The sequence below is a fragment of the Callorhinus ursinus genome, unplaced genomic scaffold (genome assembly GCF_003265705.2).
Source record: "Callorhinus ursinus isolate GAN/ISIS: 27379988/994484 unplaced genomic scaffold, GSC_fseal_2.0 scaffold2, whole genome shotgun sequence".
Classification (NCBI taxonomy): domain Eukaryota; kingdom Metazoa; phylum Chordata; class Mammalia; order Carnivora; family Otariidae; genus Callorhinus; species Callorhinus ursinus.
This window is the reverse complement of record NW_027397064.1, coordinates 1,883,070-1,906,797: the sequence shown is the minus strand read 5'-3', so window position 1 is coordinate 1,906,797 and position 23,728 is coordinate 1,883,070. Positions and strand designations below refer to the sequence as shown.

General features: G+C 56.0%; 1 protein-coding gene across 1 annotated transcript; it reads right to left on the bottom strand.

Moving 5' to 3' along the window:
• Window positions 1-1,392: 1,392 nt before the first annotated feature.
• RAB17 (RAB17, member RAS oncogene family) lies at window positions 1,393-23,117 on the bottom strand. Its single transcript, XM_073903855.1, is given in 11 exon segments — window positions 1,393-1,971; window positions 1,974-2,003; window positions 2,228-2,290; window positions 2,293-2,320; window positions 5,480-5,556; window positions 5,559-5,604; window positions 6,420-6,505; window positions 6,508-6,570; window positions 12,225-12,467; window positions 22,569-22,749; window positions 23,022-23,117. Coding segments are annotated over 11 exon segments (981 nt in total). The 3' UTR covers window positions 1,393-1,903.
• Between the last annotated feature and the right edge of the window lie 611 nt (window positions 23,118-23,728).

The following is a 23,728-nucleotide window of genomic DNA, read 5'->3' as shown; positions in this document are numbered from 1 at the left end:
CCAGGCCTGCTGGATGAGGGAGGGACCAGGGGCCAGAACGTAGGAGGGAGCCTTGTGGGGAGCCCTGACCTTTGGTGGGATACAGCCAGGCTGAGACGACCTCAGCTAGACGGGTCCTAGCCAATGCCGGGATGTGTCCTGGTCAGTCCTGGGCTCCCCATCTGCTGGACCCCAGCCAAAGGTCCAGGTCCATGGCTGGGATGATGGGCCCATGCAGGGTGGACACGAGCAGAGAACCAGTCCAGAGGAGCCCGTAGAAATGCTGGCACGCCCTTCATGGGTGTCCAGAGTTCAGCGTCATCATGAAAGGATGCTTAACACCTGTCCTGCTGCTGATCCTTACAATGAATACAGTGAAGCCGGCCTTTTCAGGCGGACAGCGGTGTCAGTATTTATAATTTCAGACTTGCTTATCCCAGACCCAAAGATGAAAGGATGAAACCAACACCACCCCTCCCCCTCACAAAATAGAGTCCCCTCTGAAATACCCTCACCTCAACATCAGGGCTTAGCTCGCAAAAGACTATCTGGGCCTCCCCCTAAAGGCAGGCAGTAACGGGGCGAACGCATGACGTGTCACCCCTGGAGAAATGTCCTGTGCCACCTGAGCCACAGTCGGCGCATGGGCCTGCCTCCTTATTCGCTCAGGATGAGCCCTCCTAGAACACGAGGCATAACAAACCCCAGCCTTGCAAACTCAGCAACACCGGGTTAGAGAAAGTGGTTTGATGTTTGCCGACACATAAACAGTACCACTCGCACCACGGGCCAGAAGTCTGCGTCCTCAGGCTCGCTGGGCACAACCATCACCTGCTAAACTCAGAGCCAGGGGAAGGGAGCGGAGAGAGGCCTGGCCCCCCCAACCCCAACCCCGCCCCAGCTGCCCCATTAGACGCTGTCCCTCCCGGGGCCACCGCCCCGAGATGCAGGAAGTGGACGCAGCCCCATGATCTTCTTGGCACTGTCACCACAATGCGGGCCTGTCCGCTTCTCCCCCAGCTCCCAGAACCAGGTGGCCCAGCCCCAGAAAGACGGCGCCCTGCCCAGCACATGTTCCCAATCCTCGGTCCCGTCTGGACCACCTCCCTCCTCTGTGTCTGATGGCGAGGCAGCTGAGGGGATGGGCATCTGGGCCGGGCACCGGGCATCAGTGTCCGGTGAGGTGGGGCCAACACCCACCCCCAACAACGCAAATTGAACAAACCTTTTCTAAAATGTTAAAGAGAAAAGGAAAAGTGTTTTCTTGGAACCCAAGTGAGGACAGCTGCCCAGGACCCACAACCTTCACAAAGGAGAGCGTGCTCCTGGAGAAAGGAACATTCCATATATATGTCTTTTGCATAAAGAGTTACAAATCATCACAACAAAAGACATTCCAGAAAGTTACAGATTTTTATCTTCTGTTTTTAGTGTGTGCCAGGTTATATGACTTTAATGTTACAGGAACCAGGGAGGTGTTTTCTTTTTCTTGTCTTTATGTTTGGGATGCTCCTTGTGGGTTTTTTTTTTTTTTTTTCTTTACTAAAGCCAATGTACAATGTGTGCTTGGGGCAGAAATGGCGCCCGTGCCTTGAACAGGTTTTACCGAGTCATTTTGACCTCGGTAAATATTAAACTGCAGCTTCCCCAGGAGCAGGGCCCAGAAACACTAAAACATGAACATTTCCTGTATCACTCCTAGAAGCCCTTTGGCCCGGGATCCTCTCCTGAATGATTCCCGCCGGCTTTGGGAAGTGGGAACGCTCAGGGAGCTCCCAGAACCTCTAGGACTCGGGGAGCAAGCTTCCCGGATGGACGGTGAATCAGCTCCGTGGATGGAGGCAGCGGCTCCTCCCCGAGGAGCAGCCCGACCTGGGGTGGGCAGGGGGGTGTCCTCCCCAGACCCCTCCGGGCACGGCCGCTGCTAGTGGGCACAGCATCTGGCCTGCCGGGTAGGTGCCCCGTTCAGAGGCAGCCCTGCATCCCCACGCGCTGCCCCTCTTCTCGCTGCAGGAGCTCCCGGGCTGTGAAGGGCAGAGGAGGGCGGTCTGGGAGAGTGCACACCAGGCACACGCAGGTCCCCACCCTCCCTGACGTTTACCCAGAGCCACTGGGCCCCTGGCGATCCTGCTCACCTTCCCGCCCCTGGAGACACTCTGTCGGGTCCCAGACACCAGAAAGAAGAGCCAAGAAGCAGAGCCAGAGCTGATGCCCCCGCCCCGGCTCTCCTGGGGGCCCCACCACTCACCTACGGCGCTGAAGACCTCGGTCACCTGGTGGTTTAGTTTGGCCGAGGCCTCCATGAACAGCGTCTCTTGCTCTCTGCCAACTCTTTCCCTTCCTGTGGGGAACAGCCACAAAATCCCCACACCGCTTACAAAAACACGCTTTCCCAGGCATACTCGGCTGCCCTCTAAGACCCAGGAACCTCCGTTCTGGGCCTTGCTGCTCCCGGAGGGGCCCAGGGCCAGGGAGGCGGGGAGGCGGGGGGGTGGGGAGGTGCTCACCCTCCCCAGGAAATCTCACCACCCCCCCAGGAGAGCCCTCCCTGCACTCGGGTCTCTCCCTCCAGCACTTGGGGGCTCTGGCGTGGGGAAAAACCAAGTGAGAAGGCAGGACAGGCGGAAGGCAGAGCCCCTGGTTGGGGAGCCCACCTGGGCCCTCCTTCTGGGGGTCCCTCCTGGCTTTCCCCAGGGTTAGCCCTGCAGGGAGTGACTCATAAGCATGCTAGTGGGAAACTCGTACAATCTGAGTAAGATGAGTGCTTAGTGTCCTATGAATGTCCACTTGCTGATTCGATCGCTGTCCTGTGTTTATGCGCGACGTCAGCATTTGGGAAGACTTGGGGGCGGCTGCATACGGGACCTTTTTGTAGTACTTTTGCAATACTTTCTGTAATTCTGAAATTACGTGAAAACGAGAGTCCGAAAATTCATTTAAAATCCGTGCTGCCCAAAGCTCAGCCCTGTCTCCACCTCGGCCAAAGCACCTGCCGGCTCCCCCGTGCTGGACGCCTGTGTCCCTGGCACCTGACCCTCCCAACCCAAGGCCCAGCTGTGCTTAGTGGGAGCTCGGAATAAAGAAGAGGCCAGGGGGGTGGCCCAGGGCCCGGGTGGCCGGTGGAGTCTACGGCTCTGGCCTCAGGGTGGCCGTTACTGTGAGCTCTAAGCCAGGAGGCCTCCCTGCATGGGCGGGACGGGCTCAGCCCAGTTTGGGATGCCACCGCCTGAAGCCTCTCACACCCCCCGGGCGGGGCTGCCTGCCTCCCAGCCTGGTCTCCCAGGGCCTGGTCTCCCCAGCTCGCCCTGACCTTGCCTCCAAATACTCTTTCCAAATCACCCATCACGCCCCGGCCCCCACCTTCTCAAAATCCTCAAAGGACTCCTTATTGCCCCCCAAATATTGGCCCCAATCCCTAATGCCACACGCTGGGATCTCTGCTTCTGAGCCCACATGCCTTCTCATTATGGCCTTCCCCTCCTGACGAGGTCAGCCGACCCCCCTGCAGCCAGTACCCTGCCCTTCCCTCTGCCCACCACACTCCCCTCGTCCTGCTGGCACGTGCCCTCCCAGAGCCTTTCCTGAAACCTGCCTGCACACATGCGCACGCACGCCCTCTTATACACACATCTCCTGCACACCCTCTTATACACACACACTCCTACACGCACACTCCTGCACACCCTTTTATACACACACACACTCCTACTCAGACACACACACTCCTGCGCACACACCTTCCTACACACCCTCCTATGCACGCATGAACACCACTTATACACACCCCTCCCTCACACACACATGCACCCTATACACACGGACACACACACCCCTCCTGCACACACACACACCTGCACCCTATATACACGGACACACACCCCGCCCGTGCACACACACACCTGCACCCTATACACACAGTCACACACAGCCCGCCCGCACACACACACACCTGCACCCTATACACACGGACACACACACCCCTCCCGCGCACACACACACCTGCACCCTATACGCACGGACACACACACCCCTCCCGCGCACACACACACCTGCACCCTATACACACGGACACACGCACCCCTCCCGCGCACACACACACCTGCACCCTACACGCGCGGACACACGCACCCCTCCTGCGCACACACACACCTGCACCCTATACGCGCGGACACGCGCACCCCTCCCACGCACACACACACCTGCACCCTATACGTGCGGACACGTGCACCCCTCCCGCGCACACACACACCTGCACCCTATACACACGGACACACACACCCTGCCTGTGCACACACACACCTGCACCCTATATGCACGGACACACACACCCCTCCTGCACACACACACACMTGCACCCTATATACACGGACACACACCCCGCTCATGCACACACACACCTGCACCCTATACACACAGACACACACAGCCCGCCCGCACACACACACACCTGCATCCTATACGTGCGGACACACGCACCCCTCCCGCGCACACACACACCTGCACCCTATACGTGCGGACACACGCACCCCTCCCGCGCACACACACACCTGCACCCTATACACACGGACACACACACCCCGCCTGTGCACACACACACCTGCACCCTATACGCGCGGACACGCGCACCCCTCCCGCGCACACACACACCTGCACCCTATACGCGCAGATACGCGCACCCCTCCCGCGCACACACACCTGCACCCTATACGCGCGGACACACACACCCCTCCCACGCACACACACACCTTCGCCCTATACACACGGACACACACACCCCGCCTGTGCACACACACACCTGCACCCTATACGCACGGACACACACACCCCTCCTGCACACACACACACCTGCACCCTATACACACGGACACATACACACCCCTCGCTCACTGCCCTGATGTCTCACAGCACTCTGCATGCATCTCCAAGGCATTTTTTCTGCCTTTGGTCGTTTTACAAAACTCTGGCTTTCTTCTTGTCTATCCCTCAACTCAATTCCTAGCAAGGAAATTTGGATTTACTCGCCTGTCCCTTTATCAATAATTTATTGAGCACAAAGAAAAAGATCTGCAAACCCACATAAGTGAACGTGGGAGGGCGGGGTATGAAGGGCCGTGGACTCCTCGCGACCCTGGCTAACCCGGCAGGGACCCTTGCAGGTGGGCCACACAGCGTCTCCCCGCTCCCTGGGAGGCAGGACACGGGGCCAACCCTCCGCCAGCTCGCAGCGGGGCTGGCCTCGGTAGTGCGTGCGGCCCTCCCCACGTCTGCGGAATAGCCATCTCTGGACCTGACTTCCCCAGGAGAGCCCAGAAATCTTTGCCTAAGAGGGAAATTCAAATGGGAAGTGTATGTGTTTGTGCATGTGACATACGTGGGTGGGTGTGTATGTGCATGTGAGTGGGCGGGTGACAGGGTGCGGGTGTGTGTGCGTGGATATGTGTGCTTTGGGGTCAGTCTCTTCCCGCCTCGGGGAACAAAATGACCCAGTGTCGAGGGCTACCTGGAATGTCACTTCCCGCTGCTCGCCAAGGTCCATCTTGTTCCCGACCAGCATCACCACCTCCTCCCCTGGGGGGACTCCCTCTCCAGGTCCTTTAGCCTCTGCTGAGCCTTGCAGAAGGAATCCTAACAAAGGGAAAAAATCAACATCAGACAAATCCCATGGGTGGCTTTCATCGGCTATCCCGGCAAAGAACAAGCAGAGGTTGGTGGCCGCCCTGTGAAAAGGCATATGATCCAACTGGCCATGTGACAGTCCCCGCAAGTAGCCCCTCTCCCCTCCCTACAGCTGAGCTGCTCAAGTGGCCGGCCTCCCACGCTGCAGCCCGTGGCATCCTGCTTGCCCCACCCCCACCCCATCCACAGACTCTGCTCTCTTCCTGCTCACCTGCCCTCCGCCTCTCCCCACCTCACCCCACCAGGCTGATCCCCACTTTTCTCTCCCTTCCTGCAGGAAACACCCCCACCCCAAGCTGAGTCAGGTGCCCCTCCTATCAATTCCCACAGAACCCTGCCCTTCCCTCCTCCTGCTCTAAGTACCTGCTCACTCGTACTTAGCATCGACCCACACGACACTGGGGGAGAGGTAGGGCCAGAGGCCGTGTGCTGTCTCCAGGACACACCCCTCACCAATGCTGTGGGCACCCAGGGAATCATGAGTGACGGATAGGAGTGCTCTATGCAGGGTGTTCTGAGAGGACCATGGAGGGACACAGACTCAACCATGCAGTAGTAGGAGCAGGGGTTATCAGGGAGGGCTTCCTGGAGGAAGTGACAGACGTTCACGAAAGAGTTGTCTACTGGTTGTGGTGATTTTCCCATAAAGCACCAGCATGGGCTGGTCACAGAAAGCCTTCAGAAGAGAGCATCCCTGCGCCTGAGAGAACAGAAAGCAGACACCTTGCAGAGGAGGGTGGGGACGTGCCGGAGGTGAGCCTCACCCTCCTGGTGACGTCGTATACCAGAAGCGCAGCGTTGGCACCCCTAAAGCACGGGTGGCAGATGCTGTGGTACTTCTCCTGGCCAGCGTGTCCCAGATCTCCAACTTCAGAGACACGGCGCCCAAATCCACCACCGTCGTGAAGAACGCACCTGAAACAGAAGCCCAGGGGGAGCTTTACCTAGAGGACACGGTCTTTATCTACAGCTCGGGCTGGGCCATCGAGGCAGGCAGGATGTGGACATAGCTTTGGGGGGACGATTCACCCTGCTAGGGACAGAGGATAAGGGACGAGTCTGGGCTGAGGTTTTCAGCATAGAGTGGGTAAGACCGTGATTCTGTGGCAGGAGACTCTAGCTTGAGGGGGGGGCTCCTAACAGAACCCACCCACCGGTGTCTGCCTGCACATCCTGCCTTTCCCTGCATAGCCACGAACCTGAAGTCCCATAAACCTCCTAGGTGCCGTGTCCCCCCAGATTCATATGTGAAGTCCTATCCCCCAAAGTGACGGTCTTAGGAGGTGGGGCCTCTGGGGGTAATCAGGGTTAGATGAGGTCATGAGGGTAAGGCCCCCACAGTGGGGTCCGTGCCTTTGTAAGAAGAGACACAGGATGCTTGATCTCTTTCCCTCCCCTCTCCCCCCTCCCTCTCCCTCCCAACCTCCCTGCCTGTCTCTCCCACCCTTCTAAATCTCAGTGCCCTCTTCTTCACTGGGAGCCAACCGTGCCCCCTTCCCACAGTGGGTGTCAAACGACGAGAAAAGAGAGAGCAGACCTGTGCATGAAGCTCCCCTTCCTTTGCCTGCCCTGGGCTCTCCCTGACTCACTGGCTGGGACGGTGGCCTTCTGTCCACATCCTTCTCTCATGTCCAGTCACATTCCTGAACTTGATTTTGGTTGTACCCTAAAACCCGCCACCGCCAGCTTCCCCATGGGCGTCACGCTCGGGTCAGCCTCGCCGGCTCAGCAACCCTAGCTTCCCATCTGCTTCTTCTCCACTTGGTAAACGACGGCTGCTGGTCGAGCCTCAGTCCACGTGCACCCCAACAAAGCTGCAGAGAGGGCTTTCAGTCCCAGCAATGCTGAGGCACGAGTGACGGGGTGTTCACAGACCGCAGAACCTTGACTCCCCCGGAGAGAGACACGAGGTCCCTCCGGGGCCCCTGGACTGGTCCCCAAGGCAACCTTCCACCCACCCCGGCCCCATGGAAACCCTTGGCTCCAATCAGGAAAACAGCCCACATTAATTATCTCCCTTGTTCAGAAACCCACTGACCACATTTTCTACATCGTCACAGCTAAAGCCCCAAACCACCAAATGATATTAGCCACAAGTTGGGGAGTGGGAGGGTGGGATCAGGCCAAGAACCAGGAATTTTTCCATTCTAGAATAGGCTGGTGGAGATGACACATGCACACATTTTCACGGGGCCTCGGTGGACTGAGCTGGGGCCACCGGGTGCATTTGCATATCATGGTCCCATCACGGCACAAACCAGGTCTCCTTCTGCCTCTGGTCCCACCACGGACCTCAGCACTGGCGCCCCAGCATCAGCCCTGCCCTGGCCTCAGCTCCATGCTCTGGGGGGCTGGAGGGGGGGCTCCTGGAAGCAGGTGAGCTGCACAGCGCCCCCATCTGCGCAGTGAAGGGCGTAAGAATGACGGATTGCCCCCAGCTTTACTGTATTGCCCCAGATTAAAAAGTGTCTCCATAAATGTTGACATAAGGAACATGATTGTGCTCTTTCTGGTTTTAATGCCAACAAACAGCTGATTCCGCTCACTGAAGCCTCTCCACTGTGTTTGCCTTTCAGCGGAGTCCTGGTTGAAGGGAACCTGAAATGCATAGTATCTCTCCCGGGTCGGAGCTGACAGGAGCCAGGATGGTGACAACGCTGAATGCCAGCGGGCTGCCTTTCTTTCCCTCGCACACAGGCCACTGCGATCCACCAGCAAATACGCATGCCAGCACTAGATGTCACCGTTTCTCCAAAAGATGTCACTCAGTGCGGCCGGCATTGGGAAACGGGCCAGAATTCCCAGGGCTGTGGCCAGTAGGGACTCCAGGATGAGGGGTCTGCGCCAGAATTCCCAGGGCTGTGGCCAGTAGGGACTCCAGGATGAGGGGTCTGCGGGGAGCCCAGTGGGGTCTTTGGGAGCTCCCCGTGGTTCAGGCCCCCGGCCACAGCACTCCCCCTTGGAGCTGCCACCTCCCCCACCAGGCCCTCTCCCGCAGTGGGATGGGGGCCTCCGTGGGGGGCGGGGGGTTTGGCCAGGAGTTCCAGGGCTTTTTGGGTCTCCTTTCAGCAGGTGGACCCCCAGGGGGCTTGCTCACTTGAGATTCCCAGTCTGGCTCTGCTTCGGGGACACAGGTCTGTCTCTCCCCTGGCTGGACAGGGTCTTGCCCTGAGACAGCTAGAACACTGTCCTGGCCTGCACACCATTCTGGAAGGCTGTACCCAGGGCCTGTGCAGCCCACGATCACCCACAGATCCAGACCCCTTGGCAGGGGGACCAGGGACCCCCAACCTCCCTAAGCCTGGAGTATCTTGAAGCCAACCTGCTCGGAAGGCAGCACCACCTGGGACACCGGGACACGCCAGCCCCTGGTCCCACTTCTGCTCTCTGGAGTGGAGGGGGGGTCGGTAGGTGATGACCTTAAGTCATAACATGGTAACCCTCGACTTAAGACAGCCTTGAGCCAGCCTCACATGGAGAGCCCACTACAGGGGGTGTCTACATCCCCGTTTCACAGACGACAATGTCAAGATGAGCGAACAAGCCGTTTAGCCATGTGTCGGTCACTCGGCTCACAGTTACTGAGAGTTTCCAGTACGCAAAGCACCAGGCACACACTCCCTCCTTTATCGTCCCAGCCACCTGCCGACCTGCCCACCTGCCGAGGAGGTGAGCCCCGAGTTCTCGCTGGGCTGAGCTCCTCTGCACCTGCTCCAGAACAAAAGCAAGTTCTCTTGATAAAGCTGATGCCACATGTGGAAACGAGCAATGGAAGCGTCTGCCTTCAGAGGGTTTTTGTAAAACACAGACTACATTTACATAAGTGAAAGGAAGGATCATATTCCATCGCCTCGCCTGAAAAGTGGGAAGATCGACCTTTATAATAATATATAACGATGTAATAATTATAACAGCATAATAACTAATAAGTCATATAGACTATAATACACTGATAAATACCATCATATAGTAACAAATAAAATAATTAACTGCCCTTCTTTATTTATTTTTATAGTAATGCAATAATTGTAGTAGCCACCTCCACAGGCTGTGGTATCATAAAGCACGTGAAGTGGACCCAGACATTTAAGTGGAGGAAGCCAGCATTTCCACATGGGATTTAGCTCCTCACAGCAAAGGAAGGCTTTTCACCTCTCCGTCCCCAGCACCCAGCACGGTTGCTGACACATAGCAGGAGCTCCATCAGTAAGTTCTAACCCCGTGGTTGGCAACAGCTTGAATAAAGGATTGCCGGAGTCAGCTAGAGCGCTCTGGCTCCGTGGGTGCTCATCTGGTGGTTTTCTGCCACCACACACTCATGCACCCTGGGCACAGTGGGAAGGGAACAAATGCCCAAAGCTCCAGCCCCAAGGTAGAGGCAGGGTCCTGAGCCTGGAAGGGGGGAGGGCAGCTAAAGCTGCCCACAAGGATGAGGCTGGTCCAGGGGCCAGGCAGAGGACCACGAGTGGAGACAGCACACCTAGGCCTGGCCCCCAGGCAAAGACCCCCACTCTGACCTGGGCCCAGGCTTGTCTACCCTCCTGAGCCTAGCAGAACCTCTAAAGAGTGTGTGGGAGGGTGACAGCGTGGTCCGTGACTTGCTGAAGGAACCAGTGCAGGCTTCTGTGGGCAGGACAGGCCCTCACCCAGCATCCCTGTACCTACTGTGGGCTGGGAAATGCTGTCTGCTTGGCTTGGGAAAGTTAGTGACCTTCCCATTAATACAGAGTGCCTGCTCCATCCCCAGGCGCAGCTGGCTCCCTGTGTAGGGGCCCCCTCCTGCCCCCCGGGTAGGGTCCACATTGCAGCCCACCCCCTTGGACCCAGCAAGTGCTGATCCCATGGAGCCAAGTTCCCGGCTCACAGGGAGTGTCCACACCACAATCCCTGCCCCTCCCCTCCCACTGGAGCCCAGGGGCAGCCCACTGCCTCAGGGGACGGGCCCCCTCTCACACATTGGTAGAGCAAAGGTCCCAAACTTTTTTGGCAAAAGGCGGTAAATATTTTCATCTTCAAGGGACCTACTGTCACAGTTGCAACTACTCAATGCTGGCCTCAGACTGAAACGAGCCCCACAGGATATGCAACGATGGGCATGGCTGGGTTCCTGGAAAACCTTATTTGCAAAATCAAGCAGAGCCCTAGTAAGCCAGTTTGCAGGCCTCTGTCTTCCATGCAACCCCAAGGAGCTGTTTGGTCTAGAACCTGCTGTCTCTCTTCCTCATCTTGAATCTGCATCACCTGTTCACACCTGGTTCACAAGGTGCACAGCCCTTGAGATCCCACTGGGCCAGGCCCCCTTCTCCAGTCTCTGCTCTCAAATGAAGCCACCCCCCCACCCCAAGGCCAAACTTAGCACCTTGTTGTATTTTTTTAAGTCCTGTCCAGTATCATGGGTGGAGGGGTGTCACGCTTCCTGCGGCTGGAGAAGGTCGCCCTGGGCCCCCTCAGCCAGCCTGAACCACTGTCTCTCGGAGCTCTCTTGGAGCTTCCCCGTCCTGGTGCCAGCCCCTCACCCCTCCTCTGCCCGGCTCACCACTAGTGCTGGGGGCCTGGGCCTGGCAGATCCCTCAGCCCCCGTGGCCCTCAGGCGCTCTTGGGAATCACCCTCCTGAGAAGACTGCAGGGCTCCCAAGTAGCTAACGCATGCATCAAATTTAGCGTTGTGTGTCCATGTCCAGTGTGCCCGTTTGGCATCTTCTAGAATCCTCCACACCAAGTGCAGCCTGGGACAGAGGCCATGCCCAGCAGGTACTTGCTACATGAGTGAGGGAGGGAGTGAATGAATGAACGAGTGAATGAATGAATGAATGAGTGGACTCGACAAAGTGCTAAGTAGAAGGCTTGTCTATGGCAGAGTCCAAGTCTGAAGCCAAGGCTCTGGCCCCGAGTGCAGGATCTGTCTTTCGCCATGCTGGCCACCTGCCAGGAGGGTCGGCATGAAGTGCATGTTGAGTTCCTCTATTCTGGGTGGGAAACAGGATTTCAGCCCCAGGCAGCATGTGACAGAGGCTGACAGCCCAGCAGATGCTCCAAAGAGCCTTTCTCTTGAGAGCCATGATATGTTACCTCTTTAAGAAGTGCAGGGAGAGGGTCTTCCCTCCCAGCTGCCCCATCCTCTGCACCCCACCCCCCCAATCCAGGCCAGATGGTAAACTGAGACCAGGCAGAAAGGGAGCCACTCTTTGGGAAACCACCCAGGAGAATAGCTTTGGCAGGAGGGACGCAGGGCAGGGGAGAAGGTCGGCTTGTCTGGGCAGCTGAGTGGCAGAGCCTAGGGGGCTTTCCCCTGGGCTCCCCCTCCACCAGGTAGAACCCCTCACACCAAGCCCTGGGGGCCCGAGGCCCTGACCCTGAACCTCTGCCCCCTGCAGCCTCCCGCTAAGCTGACACGGGACCGCCCTCTGGACTGCACGTGTGTCTGACCAAGCTGGGCCTCATCCCCTCCCTGCAGTACTGGCCGCAGCCCAAGGCCCCGGGAGAGTGTGGGAAATGCCCCACACCTGGGCCATCACCCTGGCTTCTCCTCTAGCAGACTAACCAAGGGCGTGCTGTCCCGTATCACTTACATCCCACGGTGGGCAGGATGCTCTTGAAGTCATTCTTCACATACCGGAGAGCCAAGCTGGACTTGCCCACGGACCCACTTCCCAAGAGGACCAGCTTGAACGCGCAGGGCTGGTCCGGGGCAGCCCCAGGAGAGGGAACCCCTCCCGCCTGCACCATGCCCTGCAAAGAGACAGCATTTGCAAAGAGGTTGAATGTCTGCCACCAAATGATCTTAGCAAGTTCACCCTTGGAGCCCCGCTTCCCTGGTGGAAGGCAGACAGCCTTGAACAGCACAGAGCACAGAGTCAGAAGCAGGCAGCCTGGGTTGGTACCCCTGCACCACTCAGCACCCCATCTCTTCATCTGCAGAGCGGGGTGAGCAGATCCTGCGTGACAGGTCTGTTGTGAGCAGTGCTTGGGAAGTGTCCTCAAGGTGCCCAGCAGGACCCACTGCATCCTAAGCGCTACACACCCTGAAAAACAATCAGTGTGTGCTGGTTGTCATATTGCCTTGTTGTCCTCATTCCCATGACTTCTCACTTTTTAAAAAAATCAATCAATTACTTATTCCCAAAAAGTACCTGAATCACCCGAGAGGCAACGTGCTCTCTCCATTGCGGCTCATGGGTTAAAGTCAGTGTTTCAAAAGAATCTATCTAAAGAAAAAGTCAGTGTTTCAAGGACCTTAAAATATTTTGGTCTTTCCCACTTTATCTAAAGCCTCAGCACCCATTAGGGATATGCCATAGAGAAGAACAGCTCTGTGATCAAAATAAATTTGGGTAAACCCTGCATATCTTTTCATTACAGAAAATTTCAGGCACCCTCCACCGTGGAACGGAGACCGTCCTACCTGGCCTCATGCACCCTCCTCCACTTCCAAAACCTTGGTTCACTCACATCCCCAGACCCCCTCCCACCAACGATCGGTTTGAAGCAAAGCCCAGACATTCTGTTGTTCCATCAGCAAATCTCAGTATATATGCAGGTATTCTGTTTTTCTTTTCTTTGTAATTAATTTGTTCAAGAGATCAGATTGTCCTGCAGCTTTGCAGCCTGGACCTTGCTGTTTGTGTCCCCTGTTCTTGCCATGTCCTGTGAACCCTGTGATTGCTACGGGCTTGGTGGTTCTGAACAGAAATGTGATCAGATACAGGCTGTCATTTGGCAAGAATGCTTCATGAGTGCTTTGCATTTCCTCAGGGGGCGAATAATGGCCAAGAGCTCTGGTGGCGATGCTAGGGGTCCCTCAAGACTGTTGCCAGACCCACTATTTCCCTAGGACCTGCAGACTGGTGACATTCTAATGTCCCCACTTTGTCTCCATTTATGATCTGGGTCGCTTCTAGGAAGAAAAACTTCCCTAAAAAACATGGAAACCCACCAGGCGCAGGCCGTCCTGGGAACAGTCTCCTCTCCCTCCTCACTCAGTGGGCAGGAGGGAGGCCCCCAAGGGTGATGGGAATGCCCGAAGGGAAGGAATTTCCAAGAGGAACAGAGAGAAAAGTGACAGCAGCAAGAAGCAAACTGTGTTCCCCACCCCCACCCTGCAGCTGTCCCTGTCTGGTCTGCCTGCAGGGACAGAAGGGGAAGAAGCCAGCTTGGGACCAAAGTCCCGGAACAAGCAGGGCTGAGTCCTAAATACTAACAAGACTGTTTTCAACAGAAGTGACCGGGGAGTTACAGGGTCTGAGAGAAGGATTCAGGGCTGTTTCTGCCCCTTGGGGACAGGGGGCTCGACACGGCAGAGGGGAGTTGTCAGAAGGCACGTGGAACCCCATCCTATGCGGGATTCACGAGTTTTGCCATCAAGTATGATGCTTACAGTGTCAATGCATGGTGTTTCAGAGAAGGATTGGAAAGATAAAGTATTTTAAGTTTTCCATCTCTGTTTTCGCGAATCGGATACTAAGGTCACCTGGGGAGTTGCCCGCCTCTGGTAAATCTGCTAGATCTGCTCAGGTCTCTCTGTCCCGCTGATGCAAACCTCCATCCTGCCACGGCGGCCACCCCTGATCATATCCGGTCCCCATCAACAGCAGATAATAAAATAGATAAAAGTCTCTGCCATCATGTGGCCCACAGTCCCCTGTCCCTTTTCTTGATTGAAATAATCCCAGTTTTGAACTCTGCCTTAACTCATAGAATGATTTTCTAATGACTTACCTCTCTTGCTGGACTGTAACCTCTAATGAGATCCACTTTATATAATTATTTTATTAATATTCTCACACGCACCGGGCTGTAACCTCTCATCAGAGCAAGGACGAGACTCATTGATCATATAGTAGGTGCTCAATAAATATTTTATGAACACACACAGGAATGACTCAGCCAAAAGCCATCACAGACATGCTGTTTAGCCCACGGTTTGCACGGCCGGTCAAACCCCAGGCAGCTGGCCACGCAGTGAATTGGGGCATCTGCAAAAATGTTGAACAGGAGAAGCGCCTCCAGCAGCCATTGAGAACAGCTCCATGCAGGGGGCTCAGCTCCGAGCGGCCAAGAAAAGCTGAACGTTACTTGCTTTAAGGTTGTCCTGCATGGGTACTTGGAAGAGACTGTGAAGCCCGAAGTGACGAAGCCTGACACACAGGCCACCTCCCCGGAGGAGCAGGGCGGACGTGCGCACACAGCACTGCACAGAGCCTCCTACTGAAGTTGGGCTAGCAGCCTCCAGGGGTCCTGGCATTACCCCACCTTACAGAGAGGCCCGGCAGCTCTTCTAAGACAAGGACGCAGAATTCAAAGCCAGAGCAGGCTGCGTTCACAGTCACACTGGGCACCCCAGTGTGGTTCCTGCCCTTGCAGAGAGCACCAGCACGCACTTCCCCCATCAAGAGCAGTGGTACAGTGAGCCCGTCCAGGGGAGCCACCGGCCTGGGCTCTGGCCAAGAGGACAGTCAGCTCAATACCAAACCCTAATTTATAAACTGCTGCTTCCCCCCACCCCCGCCTCAAATTCAAAGGAACAGAGCAGAATGCTGGTTACCAAAGGCTGGGGAAGGGGAACGAGAAGATACCGAAGGATACAAATTTCCTGTTACAAGATGAACAATTCTGGGCATCTAACATACAGCATGGAGATCATAGCTAATGACACGGTATTATGTCCTTGAAAGTCCCTAGGAGAGTAGCTCTTAAATGTTCTCAGGTCCAGAAATGGTAATTATGAGCCAGGATGGAGGTGGTAGCTAACAGCATGGTGGCCTTCACGTTAGAGTACATAAATGTGTCAAATCAACATGGTGTATACATTGAACTTACACAACGTTGAATGTCCATTACAGCTCAACCAAGCCGGAAAAAAAGAAATCCTTTTAAGAACGGAATGTCCCAGGGGCGCCTGGGTGGCTCAGTCATTAAGCGTTCGCCTTGGGCTCAGGTCATGATCCCAGGGTCCTGGGATCGAGCCCCGCATCGGGCTCCCTGCTCGGCGGGAAGCCTGCTTCTCCCTCTCCCACTCCCCCTGCTTGTGTTCCCTCTCTCGCTGTGTCTCTCTCTGTCAAACAAATAAATAAAATCTTAAAAAAAAAAAAATAAGAATGGAATGTCCCAGCTTTCGGTGCCACCCCAAGCTATGCCCTTGTTTCTAGCCAGAAGTACTTACAGCTCCTGCCTGGAAGCAAGTGTCCCATTGATTTGTATTATAATTTTGCACAGAGAAAGTTCTAACACACCTACAGCGATGCATTCTCAAGTAGTTAAAGATACCCCTTCAAGTTTTCCTCGCTATTTATGCGCTCGGATTAATAAAGCTCTTAGGTCTAGAAAATCTTTAGCCTAAGACATGTCTGAATTAACCAAAACAGGTGGATTACGAATGAATATACCATTCCTATGATGCCGCATTACAGCATCTTATTCCTTTGGCAATGAGACATCTCTTTGTTTAAAAAATAGCATTTTACTATAAATATAAACATATCATTGTCAATATGAGAAAAACGAAATCACCCAAAATCCCACCCGCTTAATATTACCAGGAAAGGCATTTTGCCTATTTTCTTCTTGTTTTTTTGGCTATGAATCTTAAAAACAAGCAAACCCAAACCCAGAACTTTAACATAAAATTATGTATCATATCTTTACAAAAAGCAACATACGTAATAAAAAGCAGCTTTCCACATTGCTGTTTATGTTCCACATGCATTCAGCTTAATATATTTAGTGACCACAGAACATTCCTACCGCTTTTCCACTTTGCCGACTCATTTCCCAACTACGGACTTTTTCTTGGTCATAATTGTTTTCTCGGTAATAAGGAAGACTGCAGAAAGCACTTTTGTGTACAACTTTTTGTGTGATGACATGCTGTAAGCTTCCAACAATCAGAGAGAAAATTGAAAATGGGACTTCTGACCCAACCTCTAGAATTTAATCAAGATGGGGTTATTTGAAGTCTTTCTAAACACAAAGATCTTCTCAGGAACGCAATATTCATGATTACGGGTAAGAGATGCCCTCTAGAGCATCCCGATTTGGGGTTCCTTAACGTTTCTTACCAGCTTGTCTCTTTTCCACCAAACGGAAAAAGAAAGGATTACAAATCTGGACTAGTCCTTTCTCTCGGTAGGGGAGGGGGTTTCAGGGAAGGGTCTGCTTTGCTGAGGCTACCGTCCAGGACGTCACTGGTGTCACCCCTGCCCGGGCACGTAAAGAGCACGAGATTACTGAGCAGAGGGTAATGCCCCCCCGCCAATCTGCACTAACTCAGTATCCTGATCCATCTGAGGGGGGCTCCCCCACATCAGTTTAAGGTCAAGGCCCGGAGCTGGACTTTTCCCAAAGCCACCGTATAAACGGGAATCTCCCTCCGGGAACCTGACCCAGCAGCCACAGCAGATCCAAACACGGGCCCTTCTGGTCCTCAGGAGAACACACTCCTCACCCCACACTTTGCCCGTTTGATTATGCGCACAAGGCCAAAGGCACAGGCACCCTCCCACACCCGTGTACGCATGTGCACACAGAGACACGCATAGACACGTGCACACGTGCATACACACACGCACAGAAATACACGGACACGTGTGGACACACACAGAGACATACACAGACACGCACGCTCACACACACACACACACACACACACACACACTCTGCAAAACACACAGAAGTTAAAACAACGACTCACGTGTTCCCCAGGCCTGATCACCTCCAGGAAGCCTGGTAGCTTGTCACCACCGGGTCCTGCAGGACCCCCACCCGTCTCCCCTTTCTCCCTCCTCTGTGTCCCGGCAAGCTTTCTTCCCCCCACAGGCAGGGACAGACAGAGTTTCTGCTCCAACAGAAAACAGGTAAAAGCCCGCAGCTCTGGCCAAGGTGGGGCCCAGCGGCCCCACGCCCCCAGGTCAGGTCTCCTCCTCCCTTCCCGGGAGGCTCCCAGGGCAAAGTCCGCCACGGTCATGTGTCACCCGGGCCCGGGCTGGGCGGGAGGCTGGATGGTAAAGCCGCCTGCTGCAGGATCACCTGGGCGCCCGCAGGAAGCCAGACTCCCATCTGGTGTTGGGGGGGGGGGGTCACCCAACCCCAGGGAGTGTCTCAGCTTTATTATCCCTCATTTCAAAGCTGAGGGTTTCTCCGTGGGAGCATCACGGATCTTTGCTGCACTCGAAGCCCGGGAAAATAAAGGATGTATTTCGGTCAAATGAAGTTATTCCTGCTACAAATAGCTGGGAGCCGCCTCTAGTGGGGGCCGCACCTGGGGCCAGAGGCAAGCCAGGGTGGCCAGTCCTGGGCTCGGACACCTGGATCCTGGCTGCACGCCACAGCGGGGGAGGCGCTGTGTTTCTCTAACGCCCCCTCCCAGGTTTGTCACCCTTAGCCTGACTGCTCCTCCCAGGGATGGGAAGATCCGGCCTCAGGACGGACAGAGGGGGACTCCGGTCCCACTGACCTCCAGGGTTTCCGCCCTCCCTGTCCATCGCTGGGGCCTTGGGTCTTGTGTTGGAGGGGGGCTCTGTGCTGGGTTCCTGTTGGGGTGCCCTCCCACCACCCCTGAAGGTCCACTCCTCTCTGCTGCGCCCACACCACCTCTGGGGGCGGGGGGATCCCTCCTCCACACAGTCATTCCCTCCGGGGTGTGGCCACCTCCCCGAGTGCCACCAGCAAGTTTGGCTGGGCCCCGCGCCACTTGGGAGACTCAGGAATTCTCCCCCATCGTGAATGGCCTCCTCAGCCCCCCACCTGCAGACCTGCAACCACAGGTCTGGGTGATGATGTGTTGTTCTGCTTATAATCCATATGATGGAGGGTCCAATTCTGAAAGACAGGGACGTGCTTTTCTTTCTCAACATGGATGGGCTGCTCCCAGTTATGGTGAAGTACCCACCTTCCTGCAGTTTGGGGGAAGGGGGCCCAGAATGAGAGGGAGTCGTCAAGACTAGTTTTATGGCAGGAAGGCAGACAAGATAGTTAATAACCAGCATCTGACATCCAAGACGGGAGATTAGTGCCTGCGGTCGGACAATGGATTTGAAAGCCAGGCCCTGTCCAGAGAAGAGATTTCTGGAGTCCGTTCAGCTCCCATGTGACTCTCCAGCTGTCCGGAGGTTATATTACTGAGGGCCCGACCGGCAGGCTCAGGCCCGGTCTTCATCCCTGGCTGTGGAACAGAGGGCGGCGAGCATGTTTAAGATCTCTCGGTTTCCGTGGGTCAGGAGCGGGGGCACAGCTTCCTGGGTCCTCTGCTGAGGGTCTCAGGCTGCGGCCAGGCTCTCTGGAGTCCAAGGTCCCTTCTGAGCCGGTCATGGGCAGAATTCAGCTCCCTGCTGTTGTAGGAGTGAGGTCCCGGTCTCCCGCTGGCTGTCTCCTGGGGTCGTTCGAAGCTCTTACAGCCCCCCTGCTGGTCCTTGTCACGTGGCCCCTCACGTGGCCTTTTCACACAGGCCAGCCTGCTCTTCAAGGCCAGCCAGAGAGTCTGTCTGACTTCCAGACCCTCTTTTAAGGGGATCGCCTGATTAGGTGAGGCCCACCAGGCACCTCTCCCTTTTCATTAATTCAAATCAATTGATAAGGGACTTTAATTACATCTGCAAACACCCCTTCACCTTTGCCATATCACACAACCTAACTCAGGAGCCCTGAGCACCCTCAGGGGGAGGGGATCATACCAGGTGTGGACACCATGCGCCAGTGGTCTTGAGAGCCACACTAGAATCCTGCTCACCACAGTGTGAGCTAAAGCCCCACACCCTGCCCAGCTGACCCAGAGGGAAAGCTCCCCATTAGCACACTGCTGGTGGATGGTGGGACCCACCCTCTGGCCCTAGGGCTCAGGCCAACCCCAAACACCCTGACCCCTTCCCACCTCACAAGGCCCAGGGGCACCGTGAGAGGCTAGGACCCAGCTACTCGTGAGGTCCAGGGGGCTCACCACTTTTCTGGTCTCAGTGTTAGCCTGCACATGCATCACCTGGCTGAGTCTTGTCCCTCCCACAGGGAGCTCTGCAGTCACTACCCTCCACACCTGCTCCCCACCAGAGGGTCCCAAATGTGCCATTCATCTCTGTAAGACGACCTCACTGCAAAGAGACATCCACCAAGAGAGAGAAACCTGCGCTCTCACGTTTAAATCTAAAGAAACAGGGCCCCTGGGGGGCTCAGTCGGCGAAGAGGCTGACTTCAGCTCAGGTCACAATCTCAGGGTCTTGGGATCAGCCCCGCAGCTCAGGTCATGGTCCCAAGGTCCTGGGGTTGAGCCCCGTGTTGGGCTCCCTGCTCCGCAGGACGTCTGCTTCTCCCTCTCCCTCTGCAGCTCCCTGGTGCTCATGCTCTCTCTCTCTCTCTCTCTCTCTCTCTCAAATAAATAAAATTTCTAAATCAGGCAATCAATCAATCTGAAGATGCGTTCCCACATGGACACAGTCAGACCCAGGCACAAAGAAACTCCCCGACAGGGAGGATCGACAGAGCACATTCTGCCCCATAACCCTAATCACTGCTGCTTGCTGTGGAAACCAGGCAAAAATAGTACACGAGCAATTTACTTAAGTGCCCACCGCCAATATTATCTTAATAGAGCTGTGCCAACTTTTTAGCTCTCTCTCTTGGCATTTCATCAACTTCCCTGTCCTGGCATTAACAGAGCTGCCACTTTGCTATGCGCCTGCATCAACCCACGTATATGAGCACACCTATTCACGGGCTCAGATTCCCCTTTTGAAAGAAAACCCAAATCCTGGAATTTTGAAGCCGGAAGGGCCCCTAGAGATTATCTGGCATCGGAAGACTCTCGCAGCACCCCCTGCCAATGGATTTTTCGGTCTCTGCTCCAGCATCTCCAGGGACGGGGGGCTCCTCTGCTCCCTGAGGCGGCCCCCCTGCATGCGGGCTCCTTCCCATCCACACGGGCCTTCCGTAACTTTCCACCCATTTGCCTCCCTGGGGTCACGTGGCGAACGCCTGAGCCACTGCCACAGAAACATTTCTGAGATTTTCGACGCGGTTATCAGGTCATGTAGCGGGCCCTGCCAACGACCTGCCTGGACCCCACGGCCCCCCGGCTCCTGTTGCAGAGGCCACCAGTGTGGCCCGGACCGGCGATACAGCCCCTTCCCAGGAGGCGTGCCCAGCGGGCCTGTCTGGGGGTCTGTGGGGAAGAGGGCTTCCCTTTCCTCCTCGGTACAGAGCAGGCGTTAAGGATCAGTCTCAGTGTGATAGATGGCTGAGGGACAGATCTTCCAGAATGTTCTTATCTCCTAGGGCCTTTGAGATAAGCAGAAAAGGGTCGCCTGCCTTGCCTCAAAACCTTCACCCCTGTTTATCTCAACGGAAAATTCCAGCAGGGATTTCTGAACAGCAACTTAAATTCCTCAGCTCAGCAATCAGTTTGGCGCTTGGCTGCCCGCCAGGCTGGGCAGAGCAGACGAAGCAAAGTCCTGCCCCGTGGTGTGCAGGACCCACAAGCCGGGACAGGGGCCTGTGCAGTGAGAGGTGGCCACCTCAGCTTCGGCCTGGAGCCTAACAGTCCACGGGGAGCGGGCGGAGGAGACCGGTTCACCGAACCAGACAGAACGGGAAGGCGCAAGGCAGACTCCTTTGGGGAGCAAACGTCTGACACACTGAAGACGGACCAGAAACTTCCCTAACGACCCTCGGAAGGAGGGCTTTCTGAAGGGAAGCGGCTGAGCAGTGTGAGGGCGAGGACGCGGGGGATGCTGCCCGCAGGCCCAGAGTCTGGGGTGGGTGGCCAGAGGGCTGAGGGTGGAGGCACCTTGTCCAGTTCCTAACGACTGGAAACATAACAAAAATAAAGTAGCAACGTTTTATCGAGCACCTACCACGTGCCGGGCGCTGTGCTGATCCTTGACTTGGGGTTCTGATCTCATCGTCACCCTCACGGCAAACCCACACTGGGAGCCACACCCGGAAGGCCCTCAGTGGGCCCCTTACCCCAATGTGCCCCTTCCCGGGGGTGAGAAGGGCCTAGGGCCCCCACTTCTGGAGCACACTCCCAGATCTGGAGACGAAGAATTCCTTGCCCGAGTAACCCCACTGCCCTCCCACCGGGCCTGCATGGGCCTCCGCGTGGGGCCCACCCTCCCAAAGCACGCGAGGCCGCCTGGGTGCACAAGAGGCCGGCGGTGGACAGCATGGTTGGAGCATGGGTGTGTGGCTGGGCCATCACGTCCTGGCCAGCCCTCCCGGGACCCCGAGGGTTCTAAATGCAAACCTCGGCTTCTGGATTCTTTTGAAGGTATGCCTGCCAAAGTAGGAGGATGGGACATACTTTACTCAACAATGCGTGTGCTTGGCTTCATTTGTAACTTTTAAATACTTGGATAGATGGTATATGCACGACATTTTGTATGCCTGTCCCAGTCCCTGCAAATATTAGGGGCAGGCCTGATTGTTTTACCCTGTTTTACAATTGAGGAAGTAAGCCCAGAGGAGGGCAGCAAGTGTACAAGTCCTATAGTCAGTGGGAGAGAGGGGGGCTGCTAAGCGGACCGGGACGTCAGGGAGACTGCCCCCCACCCCACCACCCCTGCCTTGGGAGGCTTGGTGGGAGGTAGGCCCCATCGCCTCCTTGCCTGGGGGCAGATAGCTGACCTTCCTGACAAAGGCCTGGGTCTCCTCCCACCCGCACCTCCATCAAAGGCACCAGTCCTCACCGTGCCCCTCACCCCTGCCTCAGCCGGTCTTCCTTCCTGTAGAGTGCTCCCATCCACATTGTAGACAGACGCCCTCCTGCACCACGTCTCCCTCAGAGCTGCCTCTGCCTGGGTCCACACTCCCTCTTCCCCTTCTCTCCTGACCCTGCTCCAAGTGGGTGTGGCCACCTCCCGGGCCCTGGAAAGCTCGCGATGATCCCTGGGCCTCCAAGCTGCCCAGACCACCGGTCCTGCGCCCTCACCCACCTGTGAGCACCAGCCCCCCTGCGAGCACTTTCCTCTTGCAGCTTCTCGGACCCGCCTTCCGGCCACTGCTCCTCCTCCGTCCCCTCTGCTGGTTCCTCCTCGTGTCCAGGACCCGCACACCCTGGGGGCCACCATCCCCCTCTGGCCCTGCACCCCTCACCCTCTGTCTGCCCTCACCACCCTGCAGGGCACGTGAAAAGCTGATGGTTCCCAGATGGGGGTCTCCCTCCTAGCCCACCCCTGAAAGTCCAGAGTCCTGCACCAGACGGCCTCCCTGACATGGTCCCCCGGATGCCCACTGGGCTTCTCAGCTTACCGAGTCCAAACTCCACGTCCTGATTTACCCCCCAAAACTTGCTCCACCCGCAGCCTTTCCCATCTTGGTTGATGGCACCTCTATCCTTGCATTTTACTTGCTCAGGCGGAAACTCGGCCCAAAGTTCCCCATCTCACCCAGACCAGCGGCTCAGGTAGGTCCTCACTGTGGCCCGGGCGGCCTCGGTCATCTGCCCCCTGCCAGCCGCCCTCATCTGTGACCTCTGACCTCATTCTGCTACTCTCCTCTGGCCGCACACGACCCTGACTCAGGCTCCTTCTCCCTGGAAACGCGTCGTCACACGGCCTCCTCTGCGCGCCTCCTCCACTCACAAAGACACTTGCCTTGGACTTAGGGCCCACTGGTTAATCCAGGATTATCTCATCTCCAGATCCCTACTTAATTCAATTACATCTGCAAAAACCCTTTTGCCAAATAATGTCATGGTCACGTGTACCGCGGGTTGAGACGCGGGCACGTCATTCAGGGGGCCACGGTTCGGCCCACAACAGAGCCCACTCACATATCACTCTCTGCAGGGGACCTTCTCTGCCCACCTACCCAAGCACTCCCTACCCCACGGCCTTTGCGGTATTTTTCTCCATGACACAACAGCTCACAAAATTCATATTTTCCTTATTGCCTGTTGCTGTCTCCTCCACTAGACTATAAATGCCTAGGGGCAGGATTTGTTAACTGTTGTGTTCACTGTTGTAACCACGGGGCCAGGAAAAAGCCTGGCACGTAATAGTCAGCGGGTAAGTAAGGGCTGAACAAATCTTCACATGTAAGTGCATAGAGAAAATTCTGTGTACACACTTTCAGGATACTGCTGGATCTGACC